Source organism: Anarhichas minor, unplaced genomic scaffold (genome assembly GCF_050575085.1).
Source record: "Anarhichas minor isolate MPS153535 unplaced genomic scaffold, ASM5057508v1 ptg000006l, whole genome shotgun sequence".
Classification (NCBI taxonomy): domain Eukaryota; kingdom Metazoa; phylum Chordata; class Actinopteri; order Perciformes; family Anarhichadidae; genus Anarhichas; species Anarhichas minor.
Window position 1 is genome coordinate 5,926,553 of NW_027466452.1, and position 27,052 is coordinate 5,953,604.

The 27,052-nt window shown below is 42.6% G+C and overlaps 3 protein-coding genes, 1 long non-coding RNA gene and 1 pseudogene across 5 annotated transcripts; 2 read left to right on the forward strand and 3 right to left on the reverse strand.

Annotated features, from left to right (window-relative positions):
• Positions 1–1,517: 1,517 nt before the first annotated feature.
• On the reverse strand, positions 1,518–4,033 carry LOC142935681 (uncharacterized). 2 transcript variants are annotated; one of them, XM_076080014.1, is made up of 4 exons: positions 3,603–4,032; positions 3,163–3,322; positions 2,906–3,081; positions 1,518–2,818 (listed from the first exon to the last, which is right to left on the reverse strand). In XM_076080014.1, exons 1-4 carry the CDS (start codon positions 3,750–3,752, stop codon positions 2,435–2,437), a joined length of 870 nt encoding a protein of 289 aa, XP_075936129.1. In that variant the 5' UTR covers positions 3,753–4,032; the 3' UTR covers positions 1,518–2,434. The 2 variants fall into 2 exon arrangements, with proteins under 2 accessions (XP_075936129.1, XP_075936128.1); XM_076080013.1 differs by having other exon boundaries at positions 2,906–3,322; positions 3,603–4,033.
• A 236-nt stretch (positions 4,034–4,269) lies between these two features.
• On the forward strand, positions 4,270–9,677 carry toe1 (target of EGR1, exonuclease). The gene is made up of 8 exons (XM_076080011.1): positions 4,270–4,678; positions 5,125–5,165; positions 5,354–5,450; positions 5,626–5,784; positions 6,751–6,864; positions 7,058–7,206; positions 7,936–8,098; positions 8,263–9,677. The coding sequence occupies exons 1-8, from the start codon at positions 4,565–4,567 to the stop codon at positions 9,070–9,072; spliced, it is 1,647 nt and encodes a 548-aa protein (XP_075936126.1). The 5' UTR covers positions 4,270–4,564; the 3' UTR covers positions 9,073–9,677.
• Positions 9,121–14,830, forward strand: LOC142934191 (tRNA N(3)-cytidine methyltransferase METTL2-like; annotated as a pseudogene).
• A 6,842-nt stretch (positions 14,831–21,672) lies between these two features.
• On the reverse strand, positions 21,673–23,531 carry LOC142934192 (tRNA N(3)-cytidine methyltransferase METTL8, mitochondrial-like; the record flags this gene model as incomplete). The annotated part of the gene is made up of 2 exons (XM_076078653.1): positions 21,673–22,061; positions 23,118–23,531. Coding segments are annotated over 2 exons (789 nt in total), but the record flags the coding sequence as incomplete, so codon positions are not given.
• Positions 23,532–24,634: 1,103 nt separating this feature from the next.
• On the reverse strand, positions 24,635–26,172 carry LOC142934008 (uncharacterized). The gene is made up of 2 exons (XR_012947655.1): positions 25,920–26,172; positions 24,635–24,845 (listed from the first exon to the last, which is right to left on the reverse strand). It is a non-coding gene; the product is annotated as an uncharacterized LOC142934008 (long non-coding RNA).
• Positions 26,173–27,052: the final 880 nt, after the last annotated feature.

The window sequence follows — 27,052 nt, forward strand, 5'->3', positions numbered from 1 at the left end:
GACTCAAATTTCGTAGGCTATTGATTGTGTTATTTGGGGTGTTTATATTAACCTCCAAAATCAGTGGATCCGATTTTCATTTTTGAGACACTGTTAATCCTCACCAGTACATTTATAATGGAATCAGTGTAACTTATTTTCAATCTGATGGACCCCTTTTTAAACACAGGCTGTTGTAGAGCAGCACTGTTTCCACCAGGGTGTACATGTACTGCAATTATCCATTTGGGCTTCCTGCCGTATAACTTTTCCTATTTCAAGCCATGCTAGCAGCTAGCTCAACGATTGCTCAGTCGATCCGTCAGTCAGTTGGTCCAGACTGAAATATCACAGCTAGCTATTGGATGGATTGCCATGAAATGATGTACAGATTGTTCACGGTGCCCAGAGGATGAAGCCTTATGACTTTGGTGATCCCCTGACTTTTTATTGCAGGTCAAAGTTTTCCCTTCTCCTGGGAAACATCTTAACATCTCATCGATGGATTGGCAGAAAATGATCCCTAATGATTTTGTGATCTCTTAACTTTTCCTCTAGCGCTGACATTAGGTCCAATTTGTTATTGGTTCATGGAAAATACCCTTAAAACTAATGCCATCCCTCAGCTGGACTTACTGTTTAGTATTAGCATGTTAGCATGTGCTAACACACTCAACTAAGATGGTGTTGAACATTAACATGATGCCTACTATACAGCAGCATGTTAGCGTTTTCATTAGCATATCACGCTGACTTTAGCATTCCGCTCAAAGCACCGCCGCCCCTGCAGAGCCCCCTCGTGCGTCTGTAGACTGTAGACCCGCAAGTCTTGTTTACAATCCAAAGAACTGTCATATTGATCCAGCTGCTTCAGTATATTTGCTTTACTATGCATGACTCAGGCGTTCGACTGTGGAGAGGTGAATGCCACCATGTGACAAACAAAAAAGCGTGGTTGCACTTTTGGAACAGGCAGGAGGCCAACATCAATGACGGTCAGATCGACGAAGTCACAGTGAGAGACTCATTGCTAGAGAGTTGTGGTGTCGGTCAAAGAAAAGTGCACCGTATTTATGAACCGTAAAGCTGCACGGGTCGGTCCTCACAAACCTGGACGAAATAATCTTTCCAAACTTGTCATATTGGTTTTCTACCTAGTTCAGCTCCGGTAACAAGCAAACCGCCAAACCAATATCTAATCTCATGTGATCATGTGAGCGATTTGCTCAAAGTCCGACCTGGGCAAAAGTAAATGGTACTCTTCTCATTGGGCTTATGCAGGGTAAAGATAACTGACAGAAGTTCCACCTCTCATGGTCATTGTAGGTATTTAGTTACTTCAGTGGAATTTCAGGAGACTTGTGGTTCGGGTTGTTTCCACTAGTAGAGCATTCAGTCGAGCTCATGACAGCTGTGATGTAACCAGCATAGTGATGGCAACCATGCTGTTTGTTTGTTACTGCGAGCTACCTGATATACAGTGCAGACCTACGTGCACTATTTAGTACATCTCTCTCACACTCAATGAAAAACACAGCTTATTCTTTTACAATCTCTTTATTTTTCTCACAGTGCCAGTGTTGTTTTGGATATTGAACGTCATGTGACCAGCCTGAGCTCTTTCCGATACCCTTTGTGCTCACTACGAATGCACTGCAACCCAGAGAGTTACAACCTATGTAGCGCAGAATTGCACTAGCGGCAGTTATTTACCAACGGAGGGTTTACTTTTAATTCCTTGTTGACTCTTTATGGGCTCCACAATAAATGATTTGATTATTTAGTTTCAGTTTTGCAAATGTGATTAAAATAGGATGCATGCATTTAGGATATCAACCCTAATGTTCCTGACAGCATTTGAATGAGAGGTTTAATAAAACAACGTAGTTTAAAACCACCGATTAATGTTTAAAATGCAAACATCTTACTACACACTAACCCGGTTGTGTGCTACTGCTTTACACACACCATTAAAAGATAAATACTTTGGGCAAAAAATAAAAATAAAGCTTAATGTACAGGAAACAGTTTATACATGCCATAGTCCTCATAGTATGGGAATACTCGAGCCACCTGACCCAGGACATGAGTTTATTTGCTCTCAGTACATTGGACTATCCTGAATGCTACCAGGGTTTTATTGTGCATGTAAACACATTCAGTTTAAACACGTTAAATTAGCTATAAACACATGCAACAAAGTCAACGAGCTTTGAGCAAAATACGTCTCCTCGTTCCACACACTCCGTTGGTGGTGTTCTTAGTCACAGACTACGTCTCCCCACACACGGTAGCTCAGCGTCTTCATCATGGCAACAAACAGCACGATCACGACGCTCGGCTGACTGCCAGCCCCGGGCATCTTGCATGAGTCGAGCAAAGCCATGTCTAAAGTGGTGCATTCTGCTCATTGTCCTCTTGTTTTAGAGTCAGCAAGTCGTGCAAACTGCCCAGATCAGGACAACACACCTATGAGTTCCTCCTCATCGTTGTCCCCAACCCCGTCGGTGGGACTGTTACAGGTGGCCATGAGGCCCAGGCTCAGCTCCGCCAGCTCTTCACAGCTCATGTCAGTCGTCACCATGATCTTAGTCTCCAGGCGGTTACATAGAGTCCTGTAGGAGGGCAACGGGTACCCCAGATCCCTCAAGTACTCGTAGCCTTTTGTGCCAACTTCGCAGCGGATCTTTCGGGCCTTCAGGATGGTCTCCGGAGACCAGACGGCGCGGCGGGAGCGCTTGGTGAGGGTCAGGGCGCGAATCTGGTCCTCGTACAGAAAGTTCTGGAGACCCTTCTCGATCCGGTCGAGCCGGAACAAGCGCTTCTTCATCTCCTCTGCCTGACAGAGAAGAAAAGAGTTTACTACGGCTCTTTCAACAGATACAAGCCATGAATACGTTGAAAGAGAGACCAGCAGCCAACCTACCTCCATCTGTAGCCTCGCAGTGTGCTGCATCTCCTGCTCCAGCTGTTTCTTCAGGAGGTGACACTGTGTGCAGGGCTGCTGGTCCTCTGCAGTCCTGTCTGCATCCTCCTCCTCCAGGCCGGGCAGAGGGGTGCGTCTGGCATAGCCGTGGTCCCCGAAGTTCAGCTCCTTCTCCACTATAAACACAGAGCAAAGTCCAACTAGTGTTGCATTTCCTGTTGTTTTAACATTGCCATCCCTTTTCATTGGAAATGTACCTGGTTCGGGTTTCATGGGCAGCAGGATGTATGGAATAGTGACTGCTGGGTAAGGAGCATCTCCAATAGTGAATAGAGTGGGAATGGCATTGGGCTTCAGCTTCTTTCCCCCAGCTGGGGACCTCGCTATCTCCTCAAACTGGCTCTGCTGAAAATGGTCCTTGAGGAAACAAGACAGGAAAACACATACATTTCATCCAACCAATGATACACACACACACACACACACACACACACAAGATCATGCATACAGATCAGATGCAGCAGAAGGAAAGCAATCAACTGAGCCCAGAAGATAATTCATCATTATAAATAAATTCATATCCAATTTAACTTTGGGTCTTAGTTTGAACTGATGCATTGTCTCTATAACAGCGCTTTAATAAAGTAGTGCTAGGTCACAAACATGTCGATCTCTGTGTAAACTTAGCTAACGCTACCTGACAGAGTCTGGAGTGAGGAGTTGGCTCAAAGTCACGTCGACAGTTCACCACCCATTTCTTCTTGCGGACAGGGTCTTTGGGGAATCTAAACAGCTGTTTCCCTATGCTGGTTGAATTGGAGCAGTTTGGGGCGGAGCAGCCACCCATCGCGGAGGTTAAAACAAGCAGCAAAGGTAAATTTAGCAAAAGTCAGGATAGCTTGGCTGGCAATGCAGCTCAGCTGGGGTTTTTGATCATTAACGTTACTTTTAGCTAACTAACGTCACATACGCATTGTAAAAAAAGGTACATTAGCATTAAGTGTTATCTCGTGGAAACCAGAGCGGCGTCCTGAATACTTGTACATCGTATTTTATGGATACAATTTAAAATACTTTATCGAAGATATAATGTTTCTGACTTAGTTTGAGCCAAAATGGCGCACTTCGCCTCGACAGTTAGGTTTAGTGACGTATGTGTTTATGTGCGTCTATCGTCAACGCCTGCTTGACATTTTTTATTGAAAAGCTGAAAGTCAAACGGAGAAGTACAATTTAAATGGAAAAATTAACAAGTCACGATGAAAATATATATTCATTAATTATGAAAATTGTGTGTGTACAATTGGTGGCAAATAGGTTTTATTTGTTCTCAGGCAAAAGTCCAACTACTATGTTTTTTGTTATCACAGGACCCCGAGAAGCACGTTGAAATGTTTACGGTGGAGCGCCGTTAGCTGTCGACCCGATAAAGTGTTAATGAATTAATAACTGTTGAAGTAATTACTGAATGTATTCATAAAATACAACAAGTAAGCAATAAGAAACGACGCTGTATATAGCAGCCGATAATGGAAACTTTTGCAAGGTATTAAATTAAGCTAGCTAGTATTCCAGGAAGAACGTCGGTAACGCTGATTGCAGAAAACGTTTCAGGCGCGAATAAGCCGTTTGCACTCATCAAGCTAAGTTGAGACAAACATGGTGTCTTCACTGGTCGTTCCCGTTATTGATGTCCAGAATGATAACTTCAACGAGCTTTGGCCTGCTATGGTACTGGCCATTAAAACGGCTTCCTTCATTGCACTGGACACGGTAAGTGCAAGTGTCTGTCTCTGTCCGACCAGCGTGCAACCTGAGTAAAATGAGACCCTTTAAGTGCGTGGAATGATAGTTGTAATAGCCATGGTTTGCCCCCTCTTATTTAGAAGAAAGACACGAACGTTACACAGAAGCAAAACTATAATGCATAATATAACTGATTCACCAGACTGACCACAATGTTGTAATAACCTTTCTCTCACCAAAATATAATGTCTCAATACAATTATAAAACCATTAAATAACACAACTGTCAGCCTGGTGGAAAGTCACTTATTTCACTAAGTTAACCCTTAACATATATCATCATCACATACATCATTGTCTTACAGTCTGCATGTTTTTTTTTTTTCCGATGTAACTTAGCTCTTTGTGTTGTCACGTGATTTCATCAATGTATAAAAATCAAAGTATCAATTGTTCCCTGTGTGCTTTTGTAGGAGCTGAGTGGTCTTGGGAACAGGAAGTCTTTGCTGGCTGAGTGAGTAAACTTATCAGTCAATCTCTCTGCGCTTCTTCCTTTCTTCCTGACTCGCACTCACCTGAAAGAGCATCAGCAGGTCGTTGCGCAAGCAGCCATGGAATGCAAAATAATTCGCTTTGGAGTCATTTTGGAGCCGTGACTTCGTAGTGTTTGCTTGGCACCTGACCCTCGCTGTCCTGTTTCAGATCTATAGAGGACAGATACAAAGCCATATGCCTCGCAGCTCGCACTCGCTCCATCCTCTCCCTGGGAATCGCCTGTTACAAGAAACTGGACGACAAGGTACGATAAGATGAAGCTTTCTCTAAAAAATATATTTTTATATTCATCTGATGAGCTTGTTGCGACCTATGATCCGTCTGCTACACCATCATCGCATGTCATACATCTTCAGATCAGAGAAAATGCCACTGCACACATCTGTGATGTTTTATCTTCTGCCTCTTCCTTCCCCCAGGCTGCAGACACATACCTGGTCCAGGTGTATAACCTCACCCTGCTGTGTTCAGAGGAGTACGTCATCGAGCCCCAGTCAGTCCAGTTCCTGGTCCAGCATGGGTTTGACTTTAACAAGCAGTACGCCAGTGGGATCCCTTACCTCAAGGGCAACAGTAAGGTGAGGATACTGACATGCTGTTCTTTGTTGTCCTGCGTGTTCCACCGTATTAAACGAGTAGCTCAAATCAAGCCGTCTGATTGGTTCGTTAGCCGTGATGTTATACCCACATACCACTGCTATGATGTCTAAAGCTCAGTTTATACTCACCGTAGTGAAGCCACGCGCCAGAAAATGTCAGAATCACGGCCTGCAGAATTTTTGCCGGTTACACTCTGTCTTTTTTATTCTTCACAGTCCATTTTGTTGTTGAGTATAAACGCTTACGCGCCGTCTGCAGAGGCTTAAAGTCCTTTGCCTTTTTTAGCATCACACCGCATCTGTGAGAAAAGACGTTAGACTAACGTGTCGCCATGGTTGCTTAGCGACAGGTTCACCGGGGACATCACTTCTGCCATCACGGAGCAGGTTGCAGATGCAAAGTAACAAAGTAGGCTGCTGAAAGCCGCTACAATAGGGACACATTTAAGGTTAACTCATATGGAGGAGTGGATCGAGAAGTGCTCATCTCCAGAAGAAAACAACATGAAGCACTATATAAAGGTTCCACAATGTTGCCCAGAATATGCAAGCAAGCAGGAGCGCTGCTGATAGACACCAGTAAGTGGCCACAAGTGTGAAACCTCTTTCCAGAGCTATTGGCAACCGGAGAAAGTGGAGCAACGTCCTCCTTTCCACGCTGAGCAACACACCAATACCTAACAAATACAGGCAAGCCGAGTACAAGCAGTTATCAAAGTCATTGACGCTAAATAGTTTCTCAGTGGTTGCACAATAAATGGCATCATACAAAGCCAACTACTGAAATCAATGCAACACGAGCCTGTGATGGAAACCAAATGTTTTAGCTGCTGGTGTACGTTCCTTAGCACCTGCCGAGACGCGCGTAGACAGAACTGGACCCTGCAAGAGGTAACTGCTCTTCCTCAGACGATGATGTTTTTCTCTCTCCACCTTCTTTGTCAGGGAGCATCAGACGAGCGGGGCGTCCACATCCGGGCCTTATTCACCGAACTGCTGCGTGCCAGGAAGCCCCTGGTGTTGCACAACGGCCTCATCGACATGGCCTTCCTTTACCAGGTACCACCAACTTATTGTGTTTGCTGATCACTTTCATTCCTTTTCTCTTCTAACGACGGTATACATAAAAATGGTCTATGTCAAGCGTAACTACCTTCAACATTGATATTGGCTGTTGAACCTCTTTCACAGCACGCCGCTCTCATTAAATGGCTGTGTGTTCTTTTTTTAATGCAATGTCTCTTTCTGCCAGAGTTTTTATTTATCTCTGCCCGATCGCTTGGCCATCTTCACAGCCGACCTGTCTGAGATGTTTCCTGCTGGCATCTACGACACCAAATACGTCACTGAGTTCGAGCTCCGGCTCACTGCCTCCTATCTGGAGTATGCCTACAAGAAGTGGTGAGTACTGGTTTGTAGTGTTGAGACCTTAGTGTGTGTGTGTGTGTGTGTGTGTGTGTGTGTGTGTGTGTGTGTGTGTGTGTGTGTGTGTGTGTGTGTGTGTGTGTGTGTGTGTGTGTGTGTGTGTGTGTGTGTGTGTGTGTGTGTGTGTGTGTGTGTGTGTGTGTGTGTGTGTGTGTGTGTGTGTGTGCGCGCGCGCGGTACAGGTGCATCTCAATGAATTAGAATATCATCAAAATGTTAATTTATTTCAGTAATTCAATTCAAAAAGTGAAACTCATATATTATATAGATTCATTACACACAGGGTGATATATTTCAAGCGTTAATTTCTTTGAATTTTGATGATTATGGCTTACAGCTAATGAAAACAAAACAAATAATGCCTTCATGGTTTTTGGATACTGCCATCAATCCTTTTACATTTCAACATTTTCCTTAGATTATCATAATATATATTTGTTACTGTTTTCATGTATGTGAATGAATCGTTTGTGTATTTGCATCAGAACTTCCCTGGACTGACAAATGACGTGTTTTGAATTGAATTACATTGAGCTGTGTCTCCGTCAACCACAATGCAGAACAAGTCCCAATGTAAGAGAATGAAGGGAGGAGCAGAACAGAATGGCGTTTGTTATTTTCTACATCAGGACAACTCGTGCTAATGTGACTGTAAGAAGGTGCGTGTCCTTCTCTCTCCCTCATATTGTCTCCTCTTCCTTCCAGTAAGCTGGACAACAGTCGCATTGTGACCTCTGGAAGGGCCGAGCCTCACGTCCATGTAGAGTTCTGTCAGTATGCCGGTCACATGTCCAGCTACGTGGACTACAGAGTGTGTCCAGCTGTGGCCTCTGCTGAGGGACAGACTGACATCTGCCAGCGCTTCTCTGTGAGTTTCAACTCTTTACTTGACTTTAGTTTTACTGGCATTCTAAAGGCGAAGTGAAATCAAACCGTACAGCACAGTCCCCTTTGGCTTCCTGCGTCCTTCTCTGTGTCAAATAGACGGTCTGTCTCTGATGTTTTTTATTAAATACCTTGTTTGTCTGACAGGCGTTTGGCTGGTGTCCAAAGGGCGCCCAGTGTCCGTCGTCCCATGACACCGACCTGATCGTCCTCCAGGACGAGAAAGGCACAGGGGAAAGGAGGAAAAGGAGGAAACGACCAAGAGACAAGAAGAGAGGTAGAGGCGAGGCAGGGGACGGCCCCTCCATCTTTGACGGTGCCCCTGAGCACAAAATGCCCCACATGGAGTCGGACCCCGAAGAAACACCAGCTGAGCCGTGCCCAGAAACAGAGCCTCTAGTGGCCGGTGACGGAAACAACCCGCAGAATGAAGGAGTGGACATGAAAACGGACGGCGAGGGGAACGGAGTGTCCGAAGACAACCCCGACTGCAGGAACCCTGCAGCAACTGCCACGACTGATCACGACTCAAACACAAAAACCAACACAAACGAGAGCCGAGAGGAAGACGGAGGGACAGAAATGCTTACCGACCACCCATCTCAGACCGACGCTCCGAAGACCGACGCTCCGAAGACCAAGGCCGACCCGGGGACGCACCGGGCCGGGTTCGATGCCTTCATGACGGGATACATTTTTGCCCACTCATGCACCCGGATCAAGAAGGAAGGAGTGGGAGCTGTAGAGAAGGAGCAGCAGGAGGAGAAAAAGGAGCAGCAGCAGCAGCAGGAGGAGGAGAAGAAGAAGGAGGAGCAGCAGTCGTGTCTTCCTTCGTGTCTCAATAAGATCTACCTCAGCGGCAAGGAAGCTCCTCTCAACGTGGTTAAAAGCACCTTCGCCAGGTCGTCTAAGGCCCACATGCAGAAGATGAAGACGGTATGGGAGGCTGGAGTGTAGTGTGCACACTTGCACACAGCATGATAGTGTACACATTTCTATGGCTCAATGGATGGCAATGTCTGTCCACCACTTTGGTTTAGACAGAAATATCTCAACAACTATTCAATGGATTGTTTCTACATTCATGATCCCCAGAGGATGAATCCTACTGACTATTTCCCTGTATCACCGTGAGGTTGACATTCTTTGTTTTTTAGCAAAATAAATTGACAATTATTGGATAGATTAGAAACCCATCTCATCATCACATGCTAAAAGAGCCACCAGAATGGCTGTTTTATGATTTCTGTTGACTTTTTAACAATATCAGGGACAATAGTCAGTTTATGTTAATGGTGATAACTTTTGCTACGACAATGTACACAATCCAGGGAGATGAAATGACTTTTTTCCTTTTTTTAATCCATTTTTTTGTGCTGCAAATTGTTTATATTTCTTTAGCAGTAGATTTGTTACCTACTACTTATACTTCACATACTCGCAATGCAGAGGCATCGTTTTTATTTTCTCTGCAAGAATTTGTAAGACAACTCAGCCAAAGTGAGATGATGATTGATCCCATATTTCAGATTTTGTAAAAATACACAAATGCTCTTTAACAATGATTCTTTTGTCTTTATTTCATCTTCTGGCTTTATCTGGAGGGATGATCAGAACAACATGTCCACACCTAGATAACCAGTAACACAGTACAGTAAGAGCAAACGTACGGTACTGACAGCAAATAATGCTTTGGAATCGCTGTGACGGCTGTTTCTGTTAGTTCTAGTTAATAAATCAGGAGTAGAGCACTAACAGTACCACAGTCACAACTTGAACTCACACAGTAACAGTGGTGCTGTATACAGCGCCTTGCAGAAGCATTCTGACTGTAGTAACTCATTACACTCATTAGCAGCTTCATGCAGACTGGAGTCAATAGAAAGAAAACAAAGTGAAGAAGTACACTCAGCATCAAAGTGTACAGACACCTTATCATACTCAGTTATTGTTGGAATGCTGTTAAGCATTCCAACAATAACAATTGTTCTTCGAATCTTTATACTTCTTATTATATTTCTTCCGTACGCTTTTTGAAACTCTTCTGCTCCTTCATATTTTAAGCTACAGAAACCGTTCAACTATCAAAATGTTCAGCTCTTTCAGCAGAGGGGTGCTATGACTTTTCATATTTCTGACCTTTAAACTTTATGAATTATTAAGCTTTTTGCAATTTTTTTTTTGAATGGGTTTCTATGGAGAAAATGTTCAAATCCTCTTCAACTTTCAAATCCTTCTACTTCCTCATACTTTCAGCTACAGACACCATTTAAACTTTAAAATGTTGAGAAAGTCCTGATATATTGCTGCATTATTCAGCTTTTTGATATATTTTATACTTTTTGAACTGCAGCAGTTTAACTTTTATGATTTTTTCAGCCCTTTTCTGCTTTTATAATGGGTGTGTATTGCGCAGCTTAGAGTGCGTGATGTCACCGCTAGAGTGAAGAGCAGCTTGAGATTCTTGTGAAAAAAACATTTGTCTTTTGCCACTGTGTCCACAATCTTCACTCTTCATGCATAATTTCTGGATGTAGAAGTAGCTAATCTTGTCCTTGTCGTAGACAAATGACTGTGGAATCCCACAGATTTACACATTTAACACAGAAGCCTGTAATTGAGAGGAAAACCAACTTTCTGCTCCATAGAGACCAATGTTAAATTTAGCTTCAAAAACATCTTCCACAGAACACGGTACCCCCATTTCTAAATCGCCAGTTCAGCCACATTTTTTACACCACAGACACAATTTTTACAGGATCTGTTCTTCAACTCATCCTTCCTCTCATTTATTAATATCGGAGCAATAGGAGCTACGGTTATGGGAGTTTTGAGGATTTGTTTGAGAGGTGTTTCCCTGTTTAATCTCCATGAAAAGGCTGCAAGGACACAGGTGTTTCTGATTAAGCTCATTAGTGATGTTGATAAACACAGAGACTCACAGACACACACACACTCCTCTCTCTCTATCTCTCTCTCTCTCTCTCTCTCTCTCTCTCTCTCTCTCATACAGTCATTCAGGTCTTAGAGCTTTTTTACAGGACCCCCCCCCCCCCCCCCCCCCATTTTAAAATAAAAGCCGCACACACATGATTTAGAGATATACGTGATCAGCTCAGCCAATCAAATATGGGTATTCTGATAAGTTTCCTGATTCGAGTGACATTTACACACACCGCGACACAAGAGGGAGAGACGAGGAAAGACATGGCAGAGCAGGACAATAGTCATGTAAGCTGTAAATGATAAAACATAGGATAATCTCCAAATGAGAAAGATTGCCAGAGAAATCAGAGTCTCTCTCTCTCTCTCTCTCTCTCTCTCTGTCTGTCTGTCTGTGTCTCTCTCTTACAGTCATTCAGGTCTTAGAGATTTTAAGAGGACTCCCCCCCCACACACACACCCCATTTTAAAGTAAAGGCCCCACAAAATTAATTCTAACTTAAATGCTTGTGATGAAGCCTGTCATTTAATAACCTGTTTATGTTTATCTAACATTATGATTATGTCTCCCCCCCCCCCCCCCGCCCACACCCCATTTCAAAATAAAAGCCCCAAAGAGTGAATTCTAACTGAAATGCTTATGATGAAGCCTGTCATTTAATAACCTGTTTGTGTTTATCTAACATTATGAGTCCATCTCCTCTCCCCTTCTCCCCCCCCCACACCCCATTTCAAAATAAAAGCCCCACAGAGTGAATTCTAACTGAAATGCTTGTGATGAAGCCTGTCATTTAATAACCTGTTTGTGTTAATCTAACAATATGAGTCCATCTCCTCCCCCCCCCACACCCCATTTCAAAATAAAAGCCCCAAAGAGTGAAATATAACTGAAATGCTTGTGATGAAGCCTGTCATTTAATAACCTCTGTTTATGTGTCAAACATTATGATTATGTCTCCTCTCCCCCTCTCTCCCCCACCCAGCCCCACCCTTTCAAAATAAAAGCCTCATGGATTAACTCTATTTAAATATTAAGCTGAAAATCAGGCTTTTTTGTTGAAGTAATGAATGCTCTTACTAATACTGCGACAACTACTACTATTGCTGCTAATATTTCTAGTATTACTACTACTACTTCTACTACAACTTTTGCTGTTGCTACGATTACTACTGCTATTACTGCTACCATCAATAGTATTACTACCACTACTGCTATTACTACCACTACTACTATTACTTATACTACAACTGCTATTCATGCGACTACCAGTACTAATACTACTACAGCTATTAGTACGACTGCTACTAGTACTACTACTACTGCTATTACTGCTACTTCAAATACTGCCATTACTATTACTACTACTACTACTTATACTACTACTGTTATATTAAATACTACGACCACTACTACAGCTATTACTACTACTACCGATACTACTACTTCTTCTAAATGCTAATACTTAGACTACTAATGATACTTCTACTACAACTACAACTTCTAGTACTACTAATACTACAAATATCACTACTGCTGACATTTTTTAAGCCACAGAAACCATTTGAATATCAAAATGTTCAGCTCTTTCAGGAGAGGGGTGATATGAATTTTCATATTTGTAATCTTTAAATTCTTTGAAATATTAAGCTATTTGCAATTTTCTTTTGAATGGGATCTCTATGGAGAAAATCTTCAAATCCTGTTAAACTTCTTCAACTTTCAAAGCCTTCTTCTTCCTCATACTTTCAGCTACAGACACCATAGTTAGACATTTCAACTAGAAGGGTTTTCAGCAGTGCAGTTTAAATGCTTTCGGCCTTCAACATTTTTCAGATGGGTAGTCTCCCATTTCTTAATTTTCAGCAATGTTTTTGAGATTCCTTTCAGCATTCCAACGCATTTTCAGCAGGAAATGCATTTTCTAGTATCAGATTAGTATTCGTCCATGTCCATGTCATGAACTGCTAAAATATTTAGACAGATTACATAAACTTTTGATGAAGTAATACATTTAATTCATTCATTGTAAAACATTGTTGATGTCAATCTTTAAGCTTTCAAAAATGTCCATTCAGATTAGTTTTTATAGTTCCGACCATTGTTCCCTCACACAATGGGACACTTGAATGTATTGCAGAATAACTCAAAGCTCTGCCTAGTAGCTCCAGCTGAATCAATCAATTAATATGTTAAGGAGAAAAGGAAAAGAGAATCAAAGTGGTTTGAATATAAAATATCTTTTTATTTTGGGCTTGGCAAATAACGAATCTAATATTAACTTATTAATTAACTTAATATTAATTTTCATCTATGAAAAAAAGCCTACTTTATTTTCCTCATATAGGACCATCCAGACTACCATGACTCTGTGTGTCACGCCTTTGTCCATGACATTTGCGAGGAGATGGCCTCCTTTCCATTCCCTCCTCGGAGCCTGGATGTTATTCTGGCAGTCTTTGTGCTCTCCTCCATTCATCCGGAGCGGTAGGTGAAAATGAAAAGACACAGGAGAGCCTATATCATTTCTCAGCTGTCAGGCCCCTCCACAACCCCTAAAACACCCCCGTACCCACCATCACAATTAGCTTTGTCTAAATCATTACAGTCCTTACATAACCTAAATATAAATCTAACCGTATTGTGTCACTGAGTGCAACGTATTAACTGTACAGTGGTTAGGTTGACATTTGAGGGGTTGTAAATTTACATTTCACTCACAGAATGCAAGGAATTGTGAACCGACTATCTACATACCTGAAACATGGAGGGACATTTCTCTTCCGTGATTATGGGAGATATGACTTCTCACAGCTCAGGTTTAAGAGAGGTGAGCCTCCAACTTACTGAACCTAATTTGTTTAATATTCTGTATACACTTCTGTGTATGTGGAGTGTTTTTGACAATTGAATATATATTTACTTGTTTAACCTTTTAATCTCTTACAATCAGGACGGTGCTTATCAGAAAATTTCTATACACGAGGAGATGGAACCTGCGTGTACTTTTTCACGAAAGGTATTTCTGAACCATGAGATCTTCATCTCATCACTAATAGTTGCTGACAAGACCGAAGCTACTTTTGAGGACACGGGTGATGTCCTTGGTATTTTTTCAGGGGATTTTGAGGTTTTAGGAACCTTGTAGGAGTTAACATACATGGGTGGGTATTTTGGGGTATTGGAATATGTTGACGCAGTATATTTAAAGGTTCTCCATACGGGATTCAGGGCATTAGTATAGCAGCAAACAACTATTTGCTTTGTAAAGATATAGTGGAATAATACCTGAGCAGTGAATGAAGTCACTCTGCCTCTGTGTGTGTTGTAATGCCAGCTTCTCTGTGCTTTCTTTACATTTTAGTGCATGTTTGTCCATATGAGCGGTTTGCTCTGTCAGCACCGCTACAGTTATGTTTGCACTGTTAGGGCCATTGGCACCCTTAGCTGCCAGCCGCCAGCTTGCGGCTATGCAGAGGCAATAAAAGTCTATTTAGCACCTTTAAGCATGGCTATTTTAAAATTAAAATGTCACATTTTTTCTTTCTTTGTTTTTTTTACAGAAGAGGTTCATGATTTATTTTCCGGTGCTGGACTGGAAGAAATTCAGAATCTGGAGGACAGACGACTCCAAGTGAACAGAGGAAAGAAAGTTGCAATGCACCGAGTTTGGATGCAGAGCAAGTACAGGAAATTATATCCACCTCCACCATCTTAACATCAACACGAAACTGTATGCAATAAACATGTCAAATAAAGCTAGTACGTTATCTGGTTTTGTTTACTGTAGGTCACTGTATTAATATCTAGAGATGAGTGTATTGACTATATCGAGATCATTTTGTAAGGTCCAAGAGGGAAATACAGTGAACATGCATTACAATTCAAAAAATTGAAGACTTCGATTTACAATTATGAATTGAATAAAATGTATTTTTTTATTATCATCCTTAAGTTGTGCTACATATTACAGATGGGAAAAACAAAACTTATCTCAGAATTTTGATACAGCACGTCATAATGTTGACTTGGGCTTCCACAACCTGTTGATATCGTCTTTGTGTTCTTTTAACACGTCTTTATGTTGAAATATGTAACACACAGCATGTGTTGAATGTGCTAACACACTGACTGTGTTGAAAGCAACACAAAATGTGTTGTCCTTAACTAGACAGGCAGGTGTGTTAAAAATGAACACATGATGTGATATTTTTAAACCCATCTGTTTTGAGAGTGCAGAAATACAGTACTACAGTAAAACTACTTTGTTACTTTCCATTACTGACTACATTTCAGGGAGTACTATCGTGCTTTCTACTTCTAAACTGGGGGAACCGGAGAAAACCCTTAACTACCATCACAGTAGAAGTCCCTCAGACTCACAAAGGCTCAAGCCTTCTAGCTGTCACACTGTTGACCTCTGTGGGGCAGAGCTCAAGTCCTGCCCCACATCGAGGTAAATGGTAAATGGACTGTACTTGTAAAGCCTTTTCTAGTCTTCACGACCACTCAAAGCGCTTTCACACTTGTCATCATTCACCCATTCACACCCATTCATACGCTGATGGTAGAGGCCATGCCCACCATCAGGACTAACTAACATTCACACACCGTACGCACAGCTACGGGAGCAATTTTGGGGTTAAGTGTCTTGCCCAAGGACACATCGACATGCGACTAGCGGAGCCGGGGATCAAACCACCGATCCTGCTCTCTACTAAGCCACAGTCGCCGCATGTGACCTCCTGCTCCACTGGTCTTGGTCCCTCTATGATGAAGGACAGAGGACAGAGCAGGAGACTGCGTTCATCTTGAAGAAAAAAAAAAAAACTCAAGCATCCCCCCCCCCCCCCCCCCCCTCAAGATGAATACCGCATTAAAGAGATGTTTGTTGTTTTGATTTGGTGAATGAAGTTGATATTCACTAAATGTAGGGTAAACCTTACCTTACCTTCACCTATATAACACCAACCCTATTTCTACGCCTGCAGATGTTGGAGATGGCTTTGCCCACAGACGAGTAGAACTTGCAAATGGTACTGCGCTTTTTGGGTGTTGTCATCAGGTGATCTTTGACAGAGGAGGCAATGCAATTCCCAAATTCTGGTTCCTCTAAATTCATGGTCAACAGCACCATTTCTACACTGCCCCACTTCTCACACAGGTCCTGGAAAATGGCTTTGTTAAGTTCTTTAAACGTTTTTGAGGTCGGATCAAAATCGACACCCTGGACTTCGATCCACGTTCTTTCAAACAGACGCATAATGATGGGCTCGAAGGCTGCAGTGGTCCAGTACATTTTAGCTTTCCTGGCTATCCGCGAGACCAGCATCTCTATGAATATCTGAACTGACATTTTCTTTATTTTTTCCTGTTCTGTTGCACCTGGCGCAGGTTTGGCAGGTGCTTCCTCACATACTGAGCCAGGAGTTGCTGAAGGTACGTCATCCTCGATGCTGTCGACCGGCAACTGAGTTGATGAAAGACACTCAGGGTCCATTCTCTCACATACTGAGCCAGGAATTGCTGAAAGTACGTCTTCCTCGATGCTGTCGACCGGCAACTGAGTTGATGAAAGAGACTCAGGGTCCATTCTCTCACATACTGAGCCAGGAATTGCTGAAAGAACGTCTTCCTCGATGCTGTCCACCGGCAACTGAGTTGATGAAAGAGACTCAGGGTCCATTCTCTCACATACTGAGCCAAGAATTGCTGAAAGTACGTCTTCCTCGATTCTGTCGACCGGCAACTGAGTTGATGAAAGAGACTCAGGGTCCATTCTCTCACATACTGAGCCAGGAATTGCTGAAAGAACGTCTTCCTCGATGCTGTCCACCGGCAACTGAGTTGATGAAAGAGACTCAGGGTCCATTCTCTCACATACTGAGCCAGGAATTGCTGAAAGTACGTCTTCCTCGATTCTGTCGACCGGCAACTGAGTTGATGAAAGAGACTCAGGGTCCATTCTCTCACATACTGAGCCAGGAATTGCTGAAAGTACGTCTTCCTCGATGCTGTCGACCGGCAACTGAGTTGATGAAAGAGACTCAGGGTCCATTCTCTCACATACTGAGCCAGGAATTGCTGAAAGAACGTCTTCCTCGATGCTGTCCACCGGCAACTGAGTTGATGAAAGAGACTCAGGGTCCATTCTCTCACATACTGAGCCAGGAATTGCTGAAAGTACGTCTTCCTCGATTCTGTCGACCGGCAACTGAGTTGATGAAAGAGACTCAGGGTCCATTCTCTCACATACTGAGCCAGGAATTGCTGAAAGTACGTCTTCCTCGATGCTGTCGACCGGCAACTGAGTTGATGAAAGAGACTCAGGGTCCATTCTCTCACATACTGAGCCAGGAATTGCTGAAAGAACGTCTTCCTCGATGCTGTCCACCGGCAACTGAGTTGATGAAAGAGACTCAGGGTCCATTCTCTCACATACTGAGCCAGGAATTGCTGAAAGTACGTCTTCCTCGATTCTGTCGACCGGCAACTGAGTTGATGAAAGAGACTCAGGGTCCATTCTCTCACATACTGAGCCAGGAATTGCTGAAAGTACGTCTTCCTCGATGCTGTCGACCGGCAACTGAGTTGATGAAAGAGACTCAGGGTCCATTCTCTCACATACTGAGCCAGGAATTGCTGAAAGACGCATAATGCTGGGCTCGAAGGCTGCAGTGGTCCAGTTCATTTTGGCTTTCCTGGCTATCCGCGAGACCAGCATCTCTATGAATATCTGAACTGACTTTTTCTTTATTTTTTCCTGTTCTGTTGCACCTGGCGCAGGTTTGGCAGGTGCTTCCTCACATACTGAGCCAGGAGTTGCTGAAAGTACGTCTTCCTCGATTCTGTCGACCGGCAACTGAGTTGATGAAAGAGACTCAGGGTCCATTCTCTCACATACTGAGCCAGGAATTGCTGAAAGAACGTCTTCCTCGATGCTGTCCACCGGCAACTGAGTTGATGAAAGAGACTCAGGGTCCATTCTCTCACATACTGAGCCAAGAATTGCTGAAAGTACGTCTTCCTCGATTCTGTCGACCGGCAACTGAGTTGATGAAAGAGACTCAGGGTCCATTCTCTCACATACTGAGCCAGGAATTGCTGAAAGTACGTCTTCCTCGATGCTGTCGACCGGCAACTGAGTTGATGAAAGAGACTCAGGGTCCATTCTCTCACATACTGAGCCAGGAATTGCTGAAAGAACGTCTTCCTCGATGCTGTCCACCGGCAACTGAGTTGATGAAAGAGACTCAGGGTCCATTCTCTCACATACTGAGCCAGGAATTGCTGAAAGTACGTCTTCCTCGATTCTGTCGACCGGCAACTGAGTTGATGAAAGAGACTCAGGGTCCATTCTCTCACATACTGAGCCAGGAATTGCTGAAAGTACGTCTTCCTCGATGCTGTCGACCGGCAACTGAGTTGATGAAAGAGACTCAGGGTCCATTCTCTCACATACTGAGCCAGGAATTGCTGAAAGAACGTCTTCCTCGATGCTGTCCACCGGCAACTGAGTTGATGAAAGAGACTCAGGGTCCATTCTCTCACATACTGAGCCAGGAATTGCTGAAAGTACGTCTTCCTCGATTCTGTCGACCGGCAACTGAGTTAATGAAAGAGACTCAGGGTCCATTCTCTCACATACTGAGCCAGGAATTGCTGAAAGTACGTCTTCCTCGATGCTGTCGACCGGCAACTGAGTTGATGAAAGAGACTCAGGGTCCATTCTCTCACATACTGAGCCAGGAATTGCTGAAAGACGCATAATGCTGGGCTCGAAGGCTGCAGTGGTCCAGTTCATTTTGGCTTTCCTGGCTATCCGCGAGACCAGCATCTCTATGAATATCTGAACTGACTTTTTCTTTATTTTTTCCTGTTCTGTTGCACCTGGCGCAGGTTTGGCAGGTGCTTCCTCACATACTGAGCCAGGAGTTGCTGAAGGTACGTCATCCTCGATGCTGTCGACCGGCAACTGAGTTGATGAAAGAGACTCAGGGTCCATTCTCTCACATACTGAGCCAGGAATTGCTGAAAGAACGTCTTCCTCGATGCTGTCCACCGGCAACTGAGTTGATGAAAGAGACTCAGGGTCCATTCTCTCACATACTGAGCCAGGAATTGCTGAAAGTACGTCTTCCTCGATTCTGTCGACCGGCAACTGAGTTGATGAAAGAGACTCAGGGTCCATTCTCTCACATACTGAGCCAGGAATTGCTGAAGGTACGTCATCCTCGATGCTGTCGACCGGCAACTGAGTTGATGAAAGAGACTCAGGGTCCATTCTCTCACATACTGAGCCAGGAATTGCTGAAAGTACGTCTTCCTCGATGGCGGGCTTCTTTTTAATCAGAGCACGCAGTACGTTAGCTCCAATGACGGTGTTTTTTTCTGGACCTGTCACAACCAGCATCGGCACCTTGAGTTCATGTGTCTCCAACGTGTCGATACTAAGTTTCGCTAGGATCCACCCACTGACATGCTTAAGCGGGACACCAGCTATAAATCGAATCAACTCTCGGCCGCTGTTTAGCTCGGCCAAAGGACGTACCTCATTCGGCATGTGCTGTTCTACCCATTCAGTGTGTACATATGACACTGACGATTCAGAATGGAGCACCGCCTCCGTGTATATTCCATTTAGTTCGCAGGAAACGGAATAATTGCAAGACTCGATGATGTAACCGTGTGTAGCTATTTTGGTGAACGAGTGAGCGAGATAACGTATCGCAGTCTGGCCAATTATAGGAATTTTCGGTTTGCTTCCCTCCATGATAAGGAAAGGTATTGCAGGATGCATGTGGGGAAATGCGCCTCCATCAAATCTGAACCACAGCATGGTCTCCCCAATAACCGTCCTATTTATCACCGTGGGAGGTTCGCCTGTGAATAGTTTGACCTGTGATGTGTTTACATGTTTCTGCCACCATGCTTTGCTGATCACACATTCTTTATAGCCACAGTTCCACTCTGCTACTGCCTCAACACCATTCAAAACACATTTAAGCTGATAGGGGTCTGTTTCTATTGCGATGACGTCTGTAACATCTGTCACTGACGGTTCAGGAGAAATGAACAGATCTTTAATGTTCCACATTAAAGTTATAAAGTTGTCTGTATTTATGTCCTCACTGGTCTTCTGTTTAGCTACAGTCATTGCTGTTGCGTTATTCTGGTCGGTCATCTTTGATGCTGGTTTTAAAAATCCTGAGGTGAAGATTTAAGATGTAATATATATGTTATTTAACCTGCAGTGTTACAGTTAATTTAATATTATCACAGACGTAAAACCGTGCAGTATGATCTAAACTCTGTAGTCACGTTGTATATGATTGCGCTTGCCTTCTCCTTGTTCAGACTGAACAGCACGTTAATTATCTCTGGGTTATATAGATGTTGTGTCCTGTGATCACAGGATCAAAGGCATGCACATGACGTCATAAAGGTAGATAAAAAAACGCGGGGTCACGACCTTTGCTTGTGCCGCCGTTGCCAAGCAACGTTCTGTTTGGAGCCTTTGTGAAGTCACGTGACCGTCTTTTATGTTTTTTGAAAAACTAGTTGTTGTATATTCTACAGCCCACATTCGTTCCGTCCTACAGTCACAGAGCAGTACGTGAAATATTTTCCTCAGCAATTTTAAAATCAGCATCGAAGATGACCGACCAGAATAGCACATCACCAATGTCCATGGATAGACCAGAAACATCACAGAGTTCAAGTGATAATTGCACACCGTCACCATCAGATCTAACGTTAGTAGAAAGTAAACTACCAGACTTTAAATATGCGCTGCGACAGTATGGATCGCCTGATCGCTATTATTTGTTCGTAAATGAACAGGAAAAGCGAGAGCAACTGAAGCTCATATCCCAATGGCATAATCTCGAAGAGCTTCAAATGTATGCTGATTTAAGGGGCAAATGTTCGACATTTGTGGATACGATATCAGACCGGCTGATAAAGTTGCATATGCCAGACGTTTGGCTCGATTACAACGGGGGCATTGACATTTACGCTGGACATCTTTTCAGTAAAGATTTAGCCTCACCACCCATGGTATGGGAGATTGAAAAAATTAACGCTGTTCTTAAAGAAGTCAAGTTTTTTATAGTTTCTTACATTTTGCAATGGTCAGGCCATAAGCGTAAAGTGATAAACAAGGAATTATATCAGGAGGTTGCAGCTCTTGCAAAAACCGTTCTTTGGCTAGTTCTTAAAGACCAGAAGAGCTATGAGAAGGCATATCCAACAGGAAATGAATTCAAAGTTGGCGATTACGTTAGAATCATGTCATACATGGATACAAATTTTCAAGTGCAAAAGTATTGCATAAACCTTATCAGATGTACAATCACAGAGGAAGTTAAGGATTACCTCTCCTGTCACTTCACAAATGGGATGGGGCCTGAGATTACCCCAGAAATAATACGTCGCAAACAGCCTACATGTCAGTCATGCGGTAACAAGTACTCTCAGCTACTGAACCAAATATGGACTTACCTGAAAGAGGTGAACATTAAGATCGACACGCACGAAATGGACCCTGAGTTATATATACCACCTCCGCCGTCGACCTTCATGTGCAATCGTAGAGTACCAGACCATTTAATCACCCACGATGGGAAAGTCAGCATCGAGGAGGACGCATCTTCAACAAGTCCTTGGTCAGTATATGAGTCTCTTTCACCAACTCCGTCGCCGGTCGACAGCATCGAGAAAGACGTACTTTCGCAAAATTAGCAAAGCTCACCTTGACCAGCTGAATGGCACATGGGGAGAAGTCACAACAGTATAAATATGCGTCTGTTTCTCTATGGAACAGAACAGACAGTTTAACAACCTTTGGCTGATTACAAATAGAGTGCAACTGCACTTTTCCTTTCACGGAAGCCAAGATTTCACCTTTACTTATTGCCAAAAATTGTATAAATGCCTTCCTGGAAAAACATATGGACAGAACATTACAGAAACAGTAAGTGAAAAGTGTTAAAGGGCCACATGGTCAATTTCAAATTAAAAACTATCAAATTATAAACTGGCATAGAAACTCTCACGGTGTGTTACACTCTGCACTTCTCCCCACCACTGATGATGGCTTCAACTAAAACCTGAAGTCCTTCCCAATACCAACGAAATGCTTCCCCTTTTCCTTTCTCACCAATTTCTTTACCCAGAAACTGATTTTAGTGCAGATTAAGCGATTTCAGAGCCACCCAGGAGTCCTTGTGTAAAGAAGCACAAGAGGGCCTTTCTTTTCAGAAGACATTTTGACATGTCACAGTAGGAAAAGACGGGTCAGGGTCCTGCTGTTGTGCATGCTGGCTCACTTTCACACTGTCGTGGCTTACTGGGACACTTGATTAGAACAGAGCCATTGTGAATGTTATTAAGTCAAATGTCTGCTGTGGAAAAGGCCAGTTAAAAGTATTTTGTAATGATACACAGATTAATGCCACATGTATTTTTGATTTAAGTTCCCACATTTGTTGCAGTTTGTATCTCAAATTCAGTATATAATGTTTTTCAACAGTCAAGTGTATTTTAACAGTACAAGCAATGTGGGCACATGTAATGTAATCATACTGACTGTATCTTGCTCCTGTGCATAGTTCTGTAATACTATGATATATCATTCATGGTGAGCCACAGTTTTGTGCTGATTGAGGAGCTGGATAGTGTTATGGTGCATGCACTCATAACAATAAAATGGTAAAGATAACTATATTTTACTGCCCAGTATTGTGTGCATTTGAATGTTTTGCTTCTGTAAACATGTGTTGCACTATAAAACTGACATGATCCACATTGATGGTGTTGAAAAGGTTAACTTCAATGGAATATATGAAATATTTACTCACTTTATGGAATTAACGATGGGAAATACGCTGTTACCAACCCCGCATCCGACCTGTAGAAAAATATTTGATTGTATTTGTTATTATTATTTAAGTGCTGTTATCTCACATTTTTAGTATAGCATCTTACAGCCTGTTATTGCCACAATTGTGTAATAGTCCACATGCAACAATCTATATTAAAACAATCAGAATTCAAATCAATACATGTGAACAGTTTTGAAAACCTCCAAGATCCTGAAGGATGCATGCTGGCCAGGGAAAGTAGCAGCTTGTATGGCAGCTTCATTCCTATCCGGTGCTGCTCCCTGACCGGACTCTGTCTGATGATTGGGGGCGTCTGCATTTCTGTGATGGTGTGTGAGTCCGTTGTGTTGCCGGTGTCGAGTCTCTGTGTCTGTACTGGATCCAGTCGGTTGCGGGAGTGACGCCTGCTGATCACCCAGACGCCCGTTTGTGGTTTGACTTTTTGCACCTGAAGGAAGCAGTTCTGGGAACTCTAAAAACAGCCACTTGCGATCTTTAAAGAACTTTTCCTGGTGCATCTTGTAAAACTTGTCCCAGTATTGGCAAGCCTCTGTGTCAAATTTACCTGTGTGGAGAAGATATTTTCCTAAAAGTTAACCCCATTCAAATGTAACCTGGAAACCTATTTTTGCAGGGAAACATTCATGGAATATTTCATGAAACAGTGCTGCCAAAGGAGTCTTTGGTTTGAATGTTTAATTCAATGAAAACATCAGAGATATTTAAGAGATGGTTGGAACAAGCCAATACAGCAAAATATATTTACAGTCAAAAAGTATGAAATAATATACTTTTCCGAGCTACTTAAGGGGAAACAAAACTAAATGTTGATGGGTGGTAATCATAGTCTATGGTGGTTATACATCGATGCTCAACGTAACAACGGTGGAGAGGAGGGCGCTAATGTTCCAAGATGGATGCCATGTGCCTTAATTCCTTCACTAGAAGAAGACGCTTGAGGAAGACTACAACTATGGAGTGAGTGGAGAGATAGCACGCGTTACCATTTACCTCGATGTGGGGCAGGACTTGAGCTCTGCCCCATAGAGGTCAACAGTGTGACAGCTAGAAGGCTTGAGCCTTTGTGAGTCTGAGGGACTTCTACTGTGATGGTAGTTAAGGGTTTTCTCCGGTTCCCCCAGTTTAGAAGTAGAAAGCACGATAGTACTCCCTGAAATGTAGTCAGTAATGGAAAGTAACAAAGTAGTTTTACTGTAGTACTGTATTTCTGCACTCTCAAAACAGATGGGTTTAAAAATATCACATCATGTGTTCATTTTTAACACACCTGCCTGTCTAGTTAAGGACAACACATTTTGTGTTGCTTTCAACACAGTCAGTGTGTTAGCACATTCAACACATGCTGTGTGTTACATATTTCAACATAAAGACGTGTTAAAAGAACACAAAGACGATATCAACAGGTTGTGGAAGCCCAAGTCAACATTATGACGTGCTGTATCAAAATTCTGAGATAAGTTTTGTTTTTCCCATCTGTAATATGTAGCACAACTTAAGGATGATAATAAAAAAATACATTTTATTCAATTCATAATTGTAAATCGAAGTCTTCAATTTTTTGAATTGTAATGCATGTTCACTGTATTTCCCTCTTGGACCTTACAAAATGATCTCGATATAGTCAATACACTCATCTCTAGATATTAATACAGTGACCTACAGTAAACAAAACCAGATAACGTACTAGCTTTATTTGACATGTTTATTGCATACAGTTTCGTGTTGATGTTAAGATGGTGGAGGTGGATATAATTTCCTGTACTTGCTCTGCATCCAAACTCGGTGCATTGCAACTTTCTTTCCTCTGTTCACTTGGAGTCGTCTGTCCTCCAGATTCTGAATTTCTTCCAGTCCAGCACCGGAAAATAAATCATGAACCTCTTCTGTAAAAAAAACAAAGAAAGAAAAAATGTGACATTTTAATTTTAAAATAGCCATGCTTAAAGGTGCTAAATAGACTTTTATTGCCTCTGCATAGCCGCAAGCTGGCGGCTGGCAGCTAAGGGTGCCAATGGCCCTAACAGTGCAAACATAACTGTAGCGGTGCTGACAGAGCAAACCGCTCATATGGACAAACATGCACTAAAATGTAAAGAAAGCACAGAGAAGCTGGCATTACAACACACAGAGGCAGAGTGACTTCATTCACTGCTCAGGTATTATTCCACTATATCTTTACAAAGCAAATAGTTGTTTGCTGCTATACTAATGCCCTGAATCCCGTATGGAGAACCTTTAAATATACTGCGTCAACATATTCCAATACCCCAAAATACCCACCCATGTATGTTAACTCCTACAAGGTTCCTAAAACCTCAAAATCCCCTGAAAAAATACCAAGGACATCACCCGTGTCCTCAAAAGTAGCTTCGGTCTTGTCAGCAACTATTAGTGATGAGATGAAGATCTCATGGTTCAGAAATACCTTTCGTGAAAAAGTACACGCAGGTTCCATCTCCTCGTGTATAGAAATTTTCTGATAAGCACCGTCCTGATTGTAAGAGATTAAAAGGTTAAACAAGTAAATATATATTCAATTGTCAAAAACACTCCACATACACAGAAGTGTATACAGAATATTAAACAAATTAGGTTCAGTAAGTTGGAGGCTCACCTCTCTTAAACCTGAGCTGTGAGAAGTCATATCTCCCATAATCACGGAAGAGAAATGTCCCTCCATGTTTCAGGTATGTAGATAGTCGGTTCACAATTCCTTGCATTCTGTGAGTGAAATGTAAATTTACAACCCCTCAAATGTCAACCTAACCACTGTACAGTTAATACGTTGCACTCAGTGACACAATACGGTTAGATTTATATTTAGGTTATGTAAGGACTGTAATGATTTAGACAAAGCTAATTGTGATGGTGGGTACGGGGGTGTTTTAGGGGTTGTGGAGGGGCCTGACAGCTGAGAAATGATATAGGCTCTCCTGTGTCTTTTCATTTTCACCTACCGCTCCGGATGAATGGAGGAGAGCACAAAGACTGCCAGAATAACATCCAGGCTCCGAGGAGGGAATGGAAAGGAGGCCATCTCCTCGCAAATGTCATGGACAAAGGCGTGACACACAGAGTCATGGTAGTCTGGATGGTCCTATATGAGGAAAATAAAGTAGGCTTTTTTTCATAGATGAAAATGAGTTAATATTAGATTCGTTATTTGCCAAGCCCAAAATAAAAAGATTTTTTATATTCAAACCACTTTGATTCTCTTTTCTCCTTAACATATTAATTGATTGATTCAACTGTCGCTACTAGGCAGAGCTTTGAGTTATTCTGCAGTACATTCAAGTGTCCCATTGTGTGAGGGAACAATGGTCGGAACTATAAAAACTAATCTGAATGGACATTTTTGAAAGCTTAAAGATTGACATCAACAATAGCTTTACAATGAATTAATTAAATGTATTACTTCATCAAAAGTTCATGTAATCTGATATGATGGAAATACCCCCAATGTACTGTCCACATGATCACAGTTGGTACCATAAAGACACCACTGCTAGTTTGACTTCATATAGCTTTGGCTGTGTTTAAATTATATATATATATATATATATATATGTATGTGATACGAGTCTGCATACACAAGAAAATTCCTGCATACACATTCCTTTAGAGGAACAAGGCAAGAATGTTTCCCTGCAAAAATAGGTTTCCAGGTTACATTTGAATGGGGTTAACTTTTAGGAAAATATCTTCTCCACACAGGTAAATTTGACACAGAGGCTTGCCAATACTGGGACAAGTTTTACAAGATGCACCAGGAAAAGTTCTTTAAAGATCGCAAGTGGCTGTTTTTAGAGTTCCCAGAACTGCTTCCTTCAGGTGCAAAAAGTCAAACCACAAACGGGCGTCTGGGTGATCAGCAGGCGTCACTCCCGCAACCGACTGGATCCAGTACAGACACAGAGACTCGACACCGGCAACACAACGGACTCACACACCATCACAGAAATGCAGACGCCCCCAATCATCAGACAGAGTCCGGTCAGGGAGCAGCACCGGATAGGAATGAAGCTGCCATACAAGCTGCTACTTTCCCTGGCCAGCATGCATCCTTCAGGATCTTGGAGGTTTTCAAAAC

Coding starts and splice junctions, on each gene's coding strand:
- LOC142935681 (XM_076080013.1), bottom strand. CDS start 3,752: ATGGGTGGCTGCTCCGCCCCAAACTGCTCCAATTCAACCAGCATAGGG. Junction 3,323..3,602: donor CTCACTCCAGACTCTGTCAG/GTAGCGTTAGCT, acceptor TGTTTCCTCAAG/GACCATTTTCAGCAGAGCCA. Junction 2,819..2,905: donor CTGCGAGGCTACAGATGGAG/GTAGGTTGGCTG, acceptor CTTCTCTGTCAG/GCAGAGGAGATGAAGAAGCG.
- toe1 (XM_076080011.1), top strand. CDS start 4,565: ATGGTGTCTTCACTGGTCGTTCCCGTTATTGATGTCCAGAATGATAAC. Junction 5,451..5,625: donor ACAAGAAACTGGACGACAAG/GTACGATAAGAT, acceptor TCCTTCCCCCAG/GCTGCAGACACATACCTGGT. Junction 5,785..6,750: donor ACCTCAAGGGCAACAGTAAG/GTGAGGATACTG, acceptor CTTCTTTGTCAG/GGAGCATCAGACGAGCGGGG.